Genomic DNA, 14508 nt, shown 5'->3' with positions numbered 1-14508 from the left:
TTGTGCCAGGGCAGTTTCAGATTGGACACCAGGAGGAATTTCTTCATGGAAATGGTTGTTAAACATTGGAATGGTCAGCCCAGGGCAGCGGTGTGGTCACTGTCCCTGGAGATGTTCAAGAAATGACTGGACCCTGCACTCAGCAGTGATGGGTCAAAGGGTGGATTCGATGATCTTAGAGGTCTTGTCCAACCCCAGTGATCCTGTGATTCTGTGAAAGCCCCAGCTCAGCTCTGTGGGGATAAGGATCTGCTGGAGACAGGACACATCTGAGACTCCCTCCCCAGCACATCCAGGGTTTGCCCTCGCTGGGGGCAGTGCTGGGGGGACACACTGGACACATCCACATCATGTGGGGGATTTCCTTCTTGTGGAAGCAGCAGCATGGAGAGCCAGATGGGCTCTGTAGCTTGTCCTGGTCCTGCCTCATCTTGGTCATGCTGTGGGACCTGGGAATGCCCCAACTCCCTGACAGCAATGGACCTGCCAACACAGCAGACCCAGGCAAGAGCTGGTGGGAACTGAGCCTCAGAGATCTTTGCTGGTGGAACTCCACGTGCTGCCCTCCGTGTGTTCAGGATTTGGTTGTGTCTCTCCAAAGCTGTACCTGCAGTTGGGGTGAGCACCAAGGTCCCTGCAACCCACCTGACTGTGGCTGTGGCTTTGCAACACTGCTGGAGAGACTCCATTTTTGGGGTGACCTGAGCTGCCAGAGACAAGGGTGTGGCTCATGCTCAGGCTTCTGCCATGACTGCACTGCTCTAGGTGCCCAGTCCAGCTTCCTTAACCCTGGGTTTTTCTGTGTAAATTGTGGTCACCACTGGCCCTCCTGTGGCACCTGAGGTGTTGCTCACACCAGGACACAGTTCCTGAGGCTGGAGGGCTGTGGGAACTGCTGGCCACTCACAGCTCACAGTGGCAGTAGGGTGACAAACACCTCTAAGACTCCACAGCACCTGGGCTGAGGTATCACCCTGACACAGAGGGGTTTGCAGTCACAGATCCTCCCATTACTGCATCCCAGTGTGGTATCTGAGCAAAGCAATTCCCAAAGGCTGAATCCTTGAGAGCTGTGCCAGCCCCTGACATACGAGCCAAGGAAATGCTGCAGCCAGGAGCAAACCCACTGCCCTCCAAGTGCCTCCTGGAGAGGCCTCACTGGCTCCGTGTTCCTTGCACTGGCAGTCAGAAGGTGCTCCCCGGGGACAGCGATGCTGCAAATGAGGCAGCCCACAAGGGCAACAGAAAATAATGTAATTTGTAATAATGGGTGAATCGGAGAGTTTAAGCCAAAGTCTTAGAAACAAAGAATTATGGAATCATTAAATTAGAAAAGTCCTCTAAGATCAGAGTTCAATCACTAACCTTACACTGCCACGTTGACCCTAAACCATATCCTCAAGAGCCATATCCAAAAGTTGTTGAACACTACTAGGGCTAGGGACTCCACCACTGCCCTGGGCAGCCTGTTCCAAACTGACTGATCCAGAAAGAGCTCTTCCTCCAGATCCATCATTCCTCTTACTCTAATATCTGAACATCAGTCTCACAAGATTGAACAACAAAAGAAAACACAGAAGCAAAAAGTTTGACATTTCCAGGAAGACACAAAGCAAGACAAAAGGAGGAAGTCAGGGATGGCAGCTTTTGAGAGCTGTGGGTGGGACAGAACACCTTTAGTGTCACCATCTGAGGCAGTACCTTAGATTAGAGCATTCCAAGAGCAGCGTCTCAGGTGCAGGTGCTGTGGAGCAACACCCTGGAAATGGATTTCCCGCTGCACCTTTTTAACTACAGGGGGACTGGGAGTCAGTCATTCCCCTCAGCATTACACTGGGCCACTTCCCTGGAGTATCTGAGTTTGCCTGTGCCTGTCTCAAAGGACTTTGCCACTTTTCAGACACATTCACAGCACCAGCTCCAGCTGGAAATAAGTCCAGCCATTTTGCCTTCAAAAATACATTTGTTTTATCTTTGGTTTCACGTTTTACAACCCAGGTATTACAAACAGGAAACATTTCTTAGGAAGCCCAGAACCTGCACAGACCCCAAACAGGTCTGTAGACAAAAGCTGAAGTTATCCCAAGCTGGAGGCTGGTGGCGGATTTGTGGAACCTTTAATGCTGTCTGGAAAAAGCAGAATGGAGGAGGCTGCTCAGTGTGGTTGGTGAGTCTGGTGTCTGTTGAGCTTCTTAAGCAGATTTAGGCTTGAGGTTATGTGTTCTAAAGTGCCAGTGGCACCTGGGACTGCTTGCCTTTGAGTGCAGTCATCTTCCTGTGCACTCATCTCCCTGCTCCATCCAGCTCCAGTGGCAGGAGATAGGGATCCAGGGGCCTGATTCATCCTGACCCGACAGATCTCCCAGGTAGAGGAGGTGAATCACTGCCCCTACCTCTGCCTTTGCTGGCCAGGGGAGGAGTCAGACAACTTGTCAGGACTAAATGGCTGATTCTCAGATAGACTCAGGTAAGACAAAGTTTACTGTGAATCCTTCACAGGTCCCAGTCCTTTTTGCTAAAGTAACCCAGATCCTGAAGACCTTTATCAAAAATATTTAGAATTAAAGACTTGCATGATGCTTAAATTTGGAGAAAGACCTTCCCTCAGTAAGTGCAGAGTGGTATCTCAGAGAACAGACAGAGGTGCCTAAATCCCCAGTGAGCCTGAAGGACTGAACTGTTGTGTCCGTGGTACTCTGGTGTCTAATGGGGGTCCTGAACTTCATCACGTTCATCACCACCTTCCAGCTGTTCCCCAGAACACCAACACTGCTGACTGAAAGCCCCCGCAGCCAGGGGCATTCCCACCATTCCCACCTACCCAGCATTTGTCCAGCTGCCATAATGATTGGGAACAAGAGCAGGAACTAACATGAGGAAACAATAACCCTCACACCAGCAGCAGGAGCTGCAGCAGCACCGTACCAGCATGAGCAGAGCCAGGCCTTGACTTCCTCCCTCTATAACAAAAAATCCCATCTACAAACCCTTAGAATGGTTGAAACAGAGCAATTTTGCTTGGACAAAGCACAGCAAACTCCATTCAGGAATCACGATAAGCAAACAGCAACATATCATCAAAACAAAACATCCCAATTGTTTGAGTTGTGAAGCTCGGGTACTCCACCTCTGCCTCAGAACTGCCTCAGCTGTGCTTTTCTAGTGGCCACAGAAACCCTGCCTGGTTACCATGGCTGGACCCTCTGCAGGGCTCCACCACTGACTTAGGGACAGAGAGAGGACACCTGGATGGATGGATGGATGGATGGATGGATGGATGGATGGATGGATGGATGGATGGATGGACCTGTGTTCTGACCCATTACAGAATCCCAGAATCCCAGAAAGGTTTGGGTTGGAAGCGTCCTCAAAGCCCATCTCATTCCACCCTGCCACAGGCAGGGACACCTTCCACTAGCCCAGGGTGCTCCAAGCCCCGTCCAGACTGGCCTTGGACACTTCCAGAGATCGAGGGGCAGCCACAGCTTCTCTGAGCAACCTGGGCCAGGGCCTCACCACCCTCAGAGGAAAGAATTTCTTCTATCCCTCTCAGGGAAGAAAATTCCATCTAACTCTGCCCTCTGTCAGTGGAAAGCCATTCCCCCTTGTCCTGTTCCTCCACCCCCTTGAAATAATCTCACTTCATCTTTCCTGTAGTTCCTTCAGATACTTCAAGGCCACAGTACAGTCACCCCAAAGCTTCTCTTCTCCAAGCTGAACAATCCCAACCCTCCCAGTGTTTCCTACCAGCAGAATTCTCCATCTCCCCAATCTACTTGGTGCCTCCTCTGAACACACTTTTCCCATCTGGGGACAGGAGTCCCCCTGGCTGGGATTTAACCAGCACAGCAAAGGACACTAAAATGGGCCAACAGACAGGCTGGAAATAAACATTTCAAAGACACTCCAGTGCTCCCAGTTTTCCTACTGAACACCCAGTGATGCAAACTCAGCAAGTGACAACACTTCCTTGAAGCCATCATACTACAACAAGGCCATTAGGAAAGACCCAGGTAAATCCTTCTGAAGCTGAGGAATGTTGGTGCTCTGAACAAGCAGAGGATCTGGCAACCACCAGGAAAAGCTGCAGTCCTGTCTGTGTGCTTGGAGCCACCAAAACCTTTCCTGGTTCAAGCCTTTGATGGCTGACATGGAGCTGCTTTACAGTCCCAGGGTTGTTGAAAGGAGTCCTTTGCTTTTCTCATATTCAAATCCCAGATATGTGAATTGCTCCTTTCTACTTTAGAGCTGATGAAAAGCAGGGAACAGCAGAACACAGAAATGGAGGGGCAACATGAGCACAAGTTGTCCCAGTGGACTGTGGAGTGGTTTGGAGCGATTCCCTGTGTACCAGGGCTCTGTCACCAAGGACCAGGAGCTCTGTGGGATGTCCAGCCTCACACTGCGTAAAGACAGGTACCATCTCACCTGTGCTTTTTCTGGAAATATGCAAATTTTTTTTTTGGAAATCAGTGTGGAAGAACTGGACCCACTATTTTGCAAGCACAGAGAATATCTGAAGGGTCTGCAGTTGCACTGAAGTTGGGAACAGCAGCACAGCTCTAATGCAAATCCCCTGAACCACCAGCCATATTCATGTCATTCACAGCCATGTTCTGGTGCACAGGAACAAAGATGGGAACTCTTGGATGTGCGCCAGACTTGAACTGAGCTGTGACAGTCTGAACTCAACCCTGATCCCTCAGGCAGCTTCCAAACTCTTGTGCCATTGGATATCAACCTAAAAATCCAAACTAAATCTTGTCCACTCTAACATCCCCACATAAAACAGCTGTGAGGCCCTCGATCCTCCTCCTCCAGTGCACTAAATCCCTTTCTAGGAGAGCCAGGATCCCTCTCAGGTGAGTTTCTGAAGTACTGTGACCTCCCTATGTGACTGTGAGACGTTCTTCCTGTGCAGGTGACCTCAGACCATGCCACAATCCCAGATCAAAGAGTGTCTTACCGGGTATCCCCAGTTGCTGTTCCCTGTCTGGGTTTTGGTGTAGTAGCTGCCCCGGGATGTCCCGTAGCCATAACCATCAGCTAAACCATCGTACATGGAACCTGCAAATGGAAAAGGCATGGTCAGCATGAGAAAGCATTCCTAGGAGACAGCATTCCCAGGAGAAAGCATTCCCAGCAGGTCCCTTTCAGAGCACAAAGCTTTTTTTTAACAGCAAGTTTAGTTATGGAAAAGTGACAATTATAAATCTCAACAGGAACATAGGGAATAGAGGCAGCAAGGGGAGCACTTGTCACTGCTGGGAACTCTAGCCCTCACACCACAGACTCCCTAGACCTCCCCAACATTTATAGCACAAAAGAACAAGTGCCATAAAACCCAAAGCAGAGGAGCAGAAAGGGTCAGAAATGGGGACAGTGTCTGACATCATGGAATCCCAGAATCCCAGAATGGTTTGGGTTGGACTTAAATCTCATCCAGTTCCACCCTGCCATGGCAGCGACACCTTCCACTAGCCCAGGTTGCTTCAAGCTCCATCCAGCCTGGCCTTGGACACTTCCAGAGATGGGACAGCCACAGCTTCTCTGGGCACCCTCGGCCAGGGCCTCACCACCCTCACAGGGAGGAATTATTTTCCAATATCCCATCTAGCTCTGCCCTCTGATAGTGGGAAGCCATTCCCCCTTGTCCTGTCCCTCCAGGCCCTTGTAAATAATCTCTTTCCATGTCTTCTGTCAGTTCCTTCAGGTACTGGAAGGCCACAATTAGGTCACCCCAAAGCTTCTCTTCTCTAGGGCTGAACAATCCCAGTTCTCTCAGCCTTTCCTCACAGGCAAGGAGTTCCTTTCCTCTGATCAACTTGGTGGCCTCCTAGTTGTAATATGAGAGGAACCTGATGATGTTTTATGCAACATGTGCCGGAACGTCTGGCCATAGAAGACTTGTAGTAAATACAATTTCTCTCCCTGAAGGCAAAACCCACCCCTGACCATCTCACCAGTCCACTCCATGTCTGAATCCTACCAATCCCATCAGCATGAGCAGCCTGAGCAAGGCTTGCTAAAATCAATCAATGGTCACTAACAAACACCATGGATAAAGGATGATCCAGTCTATTTCACACCTGGTGATCTAAAGCAGTCAAATACTACAAAACCTTACTGCACTCTTTGAATTCCGGTCTTGTCTCTAAAAGATCACTTTGTGTGTCTATACTTTCTTTTCCTGAAAATGTATAGAGCTCCATCATAATTTTTGGTATGCTAGAGGAATAAATGAGACTGGATCTCAGATATGTTTTTTAAAGATGCAAATATCTCGGATCAGGAGGAACCCATCAGCCTTTTTACCTATTTCTCAGTGCTTTAACCAGAGTTTGGATTTACCTACCCCAGCCCTTCCAAGAGCTCTCCCAGTAGTGTCTGGCACTGCAACCTTTGGATCCCTCCTAAAAGTATTTTACTCAATGCCACGTTCATCACTACAAGAAAAATGAAGTGAATCATTCTCTTTCCACAATGGAATTCCCTTAACCCCCTCTGAATGGTCCAAAAGAGTTTAGTTTCATTTTCAGAAGTGCTCAATAATTGTGGCATCCCAGGTCCCGTTATGAGGAAGTGTAAACCCTAAACTCCAATTAACTTCCAGGGGAAGCTCTGAATGTCTAACAAAGTACAAAATCAGGACTTACCTGTCCTAACTTATGCACCTAAACTGGTGGGTAATGTCAGAAATATCCTAATCTCTGTGATTGTTTGATAAGACTCATCTCTGAGATAAACTGGATAAGCTCGACCACAAAGGCCCTGGAGCCACTCAGGTCTCCTCCAGCCACTGATCCTTGGAATAAACCTTATTTATTGCCCTGCCTGAGGCACCCAGAACCTGTTATGGTGATTTGGTTTGTGGCTAAAAATTCTTGCATTTTCTCAGGAAGATGATTCCTGTGGATGTGGTGTAAATAATGAGATTTGCTTTCTATTGTCAGCAGGACTGCACCTGGAAAACATCCCTGGATGGAGAACAGGCAACAGCCAGGTCGGCTCCCAGCCCTGCCCCTGTGCAGAAAACCATGGGAGCTCCTTTTCCATAGTCTGGAGACTCGGTGGGCACTGCTCCTCACCCAGATCTCCCCAGCCCCAAGTGCCTCATGCACATAAAGCTGCACAGCACTTGCTGATAAGACAAAGAAGTGGTCATGGGAATGCAATGTGAGATTCAGTCATGTCCTTCACCTTGTGCTCCCTCTCCACCCTGGGATTTCCTTTCAACTCCACATCAGGACATCAGTGCTGGGCCTCAGCAGCAGCAAGGCAGTGCTGGAAGTGGTGAGTTTGGGCCAGGTGATTCCCCATGACACAGAGTTATTTGATAATCATAATTCTGAGCATGAAGGTAAAGCCATTCCATGATAATTTCCTTGGAATTCCTTCTTCAAATCTGCCTCTTGTTCTCTGTAAACATTCTGTAACTGCAGGTGTGAACACGTGGAGCATTTTCCTGAGTGAGCAACTGTAAAAAGGGGTTCTGTGCCTGACTTACAGGTCCCTCTGACCAGTCCTGCCTGGGGACCACACTTTTCCTTTCAGGATCTGTTCCTGTCATGCATTCCAGACTTTGGGGTTAGAGCAAGGAGATATCCAAAATAAGTCAGTTTAGGCACATCTGTAACCGTCTTCAATAAATTCACTGCTATGTGGCCAAATTCAGGGGATCAAGCAGTTGGTTCAAGTTTATGTTCTCCATCAGGGAAGGGTTGCCTTCACCTCCCAGAACTTGTACATAAGAGCTTATAAACACAGAATTACACAGAATCTCAAACATTCAAGGCATTTTGGAGTCACCCTGCTGGTTGGAGATGTTTCTCCTGCCACCACTCAACTGGGATTTATTTCTTGGAGAGCTCAGTCTTGAGGCCAGGAAGAACCTGGGGATTTTCTGGTAGAGGTGGCTGAAGAAAACCTGATCTTTGTGCAGGTTTGGACACTTCTCTGCTTGGCTCATCTTGACAGCCAGCTTGACAGCCAGTATCCCCAGCCCTCAGGGACACGAAGGAGATCCCTCTTTTCAAACACCTCAAGAGTAAAGACCACACAACCTGGTCACAGGTCCTTGGAATTTGGGATAAACCCAGGCAATCACAAAAGACCATTTGGGTCAAGGTGGAAATGCTCTTAGTAGGAGATGCCCCCCTTGTGTTTTTTCTGGCTATGTCCACAGGTCTGTGTCCCAGTTGCTGTTACCCAAGCAGCTGTTTAGGGCCCATCTGCACTTGGGCAAACACACAGAATCAGTAACACAGAACCAAGGAATCACAGAATCACTGAGGTTGGAAAAGTCCTCTAAGATCAGAGTCCAACCATTCCCCCAGCACTGCCACATTCACCACTAACCATGTCCCAAGTGCCACATCTAAACATCTTTTGAACACTTCCAGGGATGGTGACCCCACCACTGCCCTGGGCAGCTGTGCCAGGGCCTGACCACCCTTTCCATGAAGAAATTTTCCCAATATCCAACCTGAACCTCCCCTGGCACAGTGTGAGGCCATTCCCTCTCCTCCCGTCCCTGTTCCCAGGGAGCAGAGCCCAACTGCCCTGCAGCTCCCCGCTCCTGTCAGGAGTTGTGCAGAGCCAGAAGGTCCCCCCTGAGCCTCCTTTTCTCCAGGCTGAATCCCTTTCCCAGCTCCCTCAGCTTTTCCTCATGACAGAGGACCCTCAACAGCTGGGACAGAGATAGAAATATGTGGCAGAACCACACAGATGAGGTGCAGCCTCTCAGTGACCATGTGGGCAGAAATCAACCCTGAAGGCTGCTGAGATTTCCCCCTCCCCAAATTATCATTCCCCCATGACAACGCCTTTAAAACTTAGACACTTTAAAATCTCTTTTATCTTCAGTGGGACAATTCATGAGGGTAAAATTCACTTACAGCAGATAAGAAGTGCAAGTCCTTGCCGTGCATCTCTGTGAGCCCCCCTACACTGCTCCCACTGCTCTCATCCCCTTCTCCATCCCTGTTATCTGTAAACTGAGGCTGCCATCGAACCCAGTGTAGCTGTTCTTGATGGGTTATTTCCCTTCCTCAAAGGCAACTCTCCTCTCTCACAGCTGGCACTGCTGTCAGGAGGAGAGCTGTGTTCCAAGTGCCATTTTCCCAAAGCCAGCCGGACACACAGAGTCAGCGTGGAGATTGTGGAAAAGGATGTCTGTTAATAAATATTAATCTGTGGCAGGGAAAGGCAAGACAAGAACCAGTCACTGGCAGTGCAGGCTAGGCAAGTTAAATCATAAACTATGCACGGCTTTAAACAATAAGGATGATTAAACATAGGAAAAACACAGGGAGAGCAGAGGCCTGTGGGAGGCACAAAGCAAAGCCTGGGTTCCCTTCTAGGAGAGAAGTGTCAGTGCAATCCCAGACATGGAGATTCCTGCAGGAATGACAAAACTCCAGTTCTGCTTTCTGGCCTATGAGCTAATGGGGATTTTTTTGTATTCCAATAATCTAAGGTTTGTGGAAGAGTGGAACCTTTCACTGAATCATCTCACACTGGGGGAAGTTACGGAAGTCTTCAAAAGACATTTTATCCCCCAAATCTCATCGTTGAAACCCACCAAAGCCAGATGGGGTCCCATCAGACCTTGGTGGAATTACTCTCCTCTTAGCCACAGCCAGCACAGAAACTTCTAAAAGTCAGCTCAGCCATAGGACAGTTGAATCTGACACTCCTTGGATGTGTCTCCTCAGTGACAAATCACTGGCAGAACTTTCCTTTATCCAGAGGACTTTGTAGAGCAGAGCTGATGGCTACAAGGAGCTGGTTCAGCTTGGCCTGGCCTTTGCCATGCTACTGAAATTAATTTTCCCTGGAAATGTGCATTACTCACAAATTCAGGGGGAGGCATCTAGTTTGGTATTGCCATGGGGAGAAGGACAGATAAGCCCCAGAGCAGAGCCCACAGACCCAACCCCCAAGGAGGACAGACCCCCACAGACCCCACATATCCCAGACTCCAAAGTCACCCTTGGGAACAGATGTAGCTGTTGTGTGCAGCCAATCCCCACTGGGTTCAGGGGTATTCTGCTGGCAGCAGTTTTCTGCTCACTGTCCCACCCCAGTGCACACCAGTTTGGCCACATTGGCCACCTTGCCGTGGGGGACACCAGGTCTCCAAAGTGGCCACCACACCTTGACCTGCTGGACTCCAAATCACCAACTCATTTATGGTTCCATCAATCACTGGGATAGTGAGGGAGTGTGTGCTCCCAACCAAAGGAACTCCAGTGGTGGGATACAACACCCCCACCCTGCTGTGTGCGCGAGGGTTCCATGTCCATGTTCCCCATCCTACACGCACTGGGACATGGTTCTTGTGGGTGGGGGAAGCTCTGGGCCCTGCTTCAGCTCCAGCCCAAACCACAGCTCCAAACACAGCAACAAACCCGGACCTGGCCCAACAGCTGCCCAGCCCCACTCCAGGACTGTCTGGGAGCAGCGGGAACAAAGCGCTCAGGCACTTGTCAGGGGGCTTTGGGAATTCCCCAGCTTGTGCTGCCTCTAAGGAGCATCTCTGAGAAATCCCGGGGATGAAGGGAGCTGAAGTTGGATGAGAGTTTGGACAGGCAGAATCCATGCTAAACAGATCCACAGATCTCTTTGTATGAAAAACTAATTTTTCTCATCAGGGCTGCCCAGCTGATCTTTGGGCAAGAGCAGTAAAACCCAACACCTGAAAGCTGAGCCTGAACCCACTCCAACACCAACCAGGAGACAGCCCTGGGAACAAACAGCAACTTCTCACCCTTCTGGGATTCCATCCAGGAATGCACTGGGATGAATCAGCCCCCAGGATCTTTGCTGGCCAACCACCCCTGGTGGGAACGAGGGGAGGGGGGGCCTGGGCCCTGTACTTGGAGGCAGCTCATGGGAGTGGGATGTGACTCAGCTTCCCTGGGACACAGAAACCAAAGCTGCACATCTCCACGCAATTCCCATTCCCAGACATTCCCCAAAGTGTCTGGAGGAGGGGTTTAGCTTGTTGAGCAGAAACTGGCAATTTGGGAATGTGCTATTTTTTTTTTCCTTTCCCAGAGGTTTCACCTGGGCTCCTCTCCAAGCTGGATAATCCCCCTCTGCCTCCCTTTCTTCCTGCCTGTGGATCCCTCTGCCTGCTTCCCTCTCCATCCAGAGCCCCTCAGCTCATCCTGCTGTGTATTTTATTTTGTTAGGTCTGTCACTGTAACACCTTAAGCAATAAACCCTCCGGAGGTGGGAGGAGATTCCCATCCTCCACTTTGGTGGCAGAGGAAAGCTCTCCTTGCCCCGGCCCCCCCTCACCTGTTGGAGTCTGTGTTGACAAAAAGAGAGGAAGCAGGAATTTGTTCCTGGCAGAGCCCACCCGTCCTTGTTCTGGAGATGCTCCATTCCCTCTCTTTCAGCAGCTGCAATTCCCAGAGCAGGGACGGCTCCCGAGGAAGCAACATCTCCACACATCCCCCAGCAGCCTACAGCCACCCAGCTTCTCTTGCTAATCCAGCCCTAAACATGTCTCCGGACCACGGCAGTTCACCAGCACAGGATTCAGCCTCACAATGCAGCTTGGAAGAGCTGCTGGACAAGGCACAGCTCCCAAAGGAGGTATCGGAACTTGGCGCAGCTCACCCAGGACCCCCTCCAGGCTGCTCACTCCAGACTCAGCTGAATGCTCAGTCCCAGCTCCAGCACCCCAATGGCCCCCAAAGCCTCAGGATTTCCTCTCCCTCGTGGACTCAGCCAGGCCAGAGCTCTGTGGCTGCTGGAAAAAGCACCTCCAAGAGCCAGGAGGTTTTGCACAGAGGTTGTGACAAACCCTCTCAGTTTTCAGCTTCCAGCTGGGGAATGCTGGGCTTTACCTCCAGACCAGCTTTCTCCAGACACGAGGATAGCAGAGAGAACCATTTGCCAAGCCTTGATCCAAAGAGGAGGGGGTTCCAGTGGGACACCTGGCTGCAGGACTCAGCTGATTGTTTCTGTGGCACACAGTGCACAGAGGTGGAGCAGCCGCTTGGACCCCAACACAGGAAAAGTGGAGGGGGCAGTGAAACACCGCCACCAGCCAACACCAGGGACACTTCCCCCAACTCATCTCCTTCCCACCACTCCCATCAGGGTCCCAGAGACTCCACTCTTCTCAGCCTGCAAATGGGAAATTTGTTGGGAGTTCCAGAGGTGAATCCTGAGCCGAGGTTTGTGTGCCGTGTGTGGGCACAGCCTCCTGCTCTGCCCCTGCCCCGTGCTCAAGAGCAGCAAAGCCCCAGCCCCAGCCCACAGCAGGGTGGAGGAGGAGCACTGTCAGCTTTGCCATCCATAGGAGGGGGTGGTGGGGAATTTGCAAAACCAGATAGCTACTCCAGCTTTAGAGCTAGGGAAAAATTGGTTATAGCACAGACTGAAATGTCCAAGTGCCTCAGGGATGTGGAGCAGAGCAGCACTCCCAGGGATCAGCTCCAGCCAGGAAGGAGTTGATGCTTCCAGATCTGTGTCTTGTCCTAAACCCTTCCAGGAGATCTTGGCACCACCTGCCTGAGGGGAGCCAGGAGAGGAGCAAAGCAATCTGTCCCCCCTCCACAAACCCCCCCAAAGCACCCCGAGCACAGCCCTGCCCCGGAGTGCTCCCTCGCTGCGGGACCTCACCTCGGTTTGAGTGGCCCACGCTTGACGACACCGACGACTTTTGCTTCTGCCTCTTGACCGTCATCATCACCTGCTCCTGGACGCGCTGCTTGCCCGTGCCCTTGGTTTTCAGCTTGTGGTCCGAGGGCAGGGCCAGCGTGGAGCTGGCCTGGTCCTGGAAGCACTCGTAGGCCAGCGCGGTTTTCAACGGGGAGTGGAGCATGGCTGCAGGCCGCGGGCACGGGGCTGCGCTTGGCTCGCACGGACAACACGGGGCCACCGAACACGGTCTGTGCTGGGCTTAGTCCCCCGAACCCCTCCTTGCCATACGTCCCCTGGCCCAGGGTGTCTCAGGGCTGCTGCTCGCAGCTCGGCTCCCCGGCGTGTGAGCAGTCACACCCTCTGCCAGACTGGATATACAGCCCTGCCCGCACACACCCACGCCTCCCCGCCAGCCCCGGCACCCCGAGCCGCTGCGGGGCCTGCCCGGCCCCGAGCCTGCCCCCGGCCCCTGCCCAGCCCCGCGGGCCGGGCGGGGGGCTCGAGGGCTGGGCACGGACATGGCCACTGCGAGGGGTCGGGTGAGGCTCTGCGGGTCTGGGTAGGAAACGGTGCTGCCCGGGGGCCGGAGCATCTCCCACACGGCTCCTCTTGGGTTCCAGCGTTCCCTCAGTCCAAACTGCACCAACCCCAGGTCCCAGTGCCAAGAGATGGCCCAGGCTGCAGCAGCAACGCTGCTCACAGCGCCTGTTCAGATCCCAGCTCTGCAAGCACAGGTTGCAAATCCACCCCTGCAAGCCCAGGAATGCAGGATTCCTGCAGAGCTCCGGCTCCAGGGGTCGGGGAGGGTCCTGATGAGGGGCCTGCAGAGTCAGGGACATCCCCCCACAGGGTGTCCCACTTGTCTGAGGAACAGGCCTTTGGAGAAATCAGGGCACAGTTGAGGCAATCTTTGCACACAGCTTGGGGTACCAGGGAGGAAAAGAGGAAATTTAGCAAGAAGAGGAGATAAAATGGCTGTGCAAGAAATGACACGTCAGGCTATGAATGGGAGCAGGGAGTTCTCCCTCTGCCAAGCCACACTGCAGCAACTCGTTTGCAGAGAACCGAGCACCTCGCTGCTGGTGTGACCAGTTTCAGGTCACAGCAAGTGCTGACAAAGCTCCTGCCAAGCCACAGGAGGCTGATACAGGAGAGGAGGAACAGTCCCCATGAGCAGGGATGCCCAGGGTGGAGGCTACCTGGGTTCTACAGGACCAGGACCTGCATGCTTGTGCCAACACTCAGGGGAGCAGAGCCCTTTGTGCTGCCAGATGGATCACCTGTGGCAGAAAAGATGTGTGGAGTTTCTCTCCAGTAAGAATCAGCCCAGGGTCTGACCTGGTGCTTTCACTGCCATCCATCAGGTTTTGTGTTTCCCTGGTGGTTTGTGTCCGCCTTTCATGTTTTGTAGGAGCAAGAGCAACATCAGAAAGCACAGAGTGGGCTCCTGGGGAAGATGAGCTTTGTGCATTGTCCTTTTCCATGCTCCAGGATGCTCCTCCCGTGAAACCCAGGCGTAGAAAGCCAGGTTTTATCAATATGGCACAGGAGCAGAGCACCTGGAGGGTATTTATTTGCCTTGGGTCCCCTCTCCTCACCTTTCTTGACCCCTCACCAAGGGATGCAGAGGCTTTACTCTGCTCCATCATCCAACCAGCAGCACTTTTAGACCATGGCCACGCAAGGCCAGCCTGGAGGGGGGTGGGTGATGCCCAGTGGGATGAGTGGATGGAGTCGATGGGGTGAGTGGGTGCCCTCCTTTCCTGCTGCTCCTGAGCATTTCCCAGGTGGGGATCAGGCCGTGCTGTTCCGGCACAGGCAGTGCCCGGCTGTTGTTTTCCCCTG

At 51.9% G+C, this 14508-nt stretch overlaps 1 protein-coding gene across 1 annotated transcript in view; it reads right to left on the bottom strand.

Annotated features, from left to right (window-relative positions):
- Positions 1–12844, bottom strand: part of PKP1 (plakophilin 1) — a 48675-nt gene extending 35831 nt beyond the window's left edge. The window contains exons 1-2 of the mRNA XM_064399143.1: positions 12643–12844; positions 4967–5067 (exon numbers count right to left, since the gene is read on the bottom strand). Of these exons, the coding sequence (XP_064255213.1) occupies positions 4967–5067; positions 12643–12844 (303 nt within the window). The remainder of the gene's footprint in view (positions 1–4966; positions 5068–12642) is intronic.
- Between the last annotated feature and the right edge of the window lie 1664 nt (positions 12845–14508).

The sequence above is a fragment of the Passer domesticus genome, chromosome 25 (genome assembly GCF_036417665.1).
Source record: "Passer domesticus isolate bPasDom1 chromosome 25, bPasDom1.hap1, whole genome shotgun sequence".
Lineage (NCBI taxonomy): Eukaryota > Metazoa > Chordata > Aves > Passeriformes > Passeridae > Passer > Passer domesticus.
Note: the sequence above shows the minus strand (reverse complement) of the source record. Positions and strands in the feature narration are given on the sequence as shown.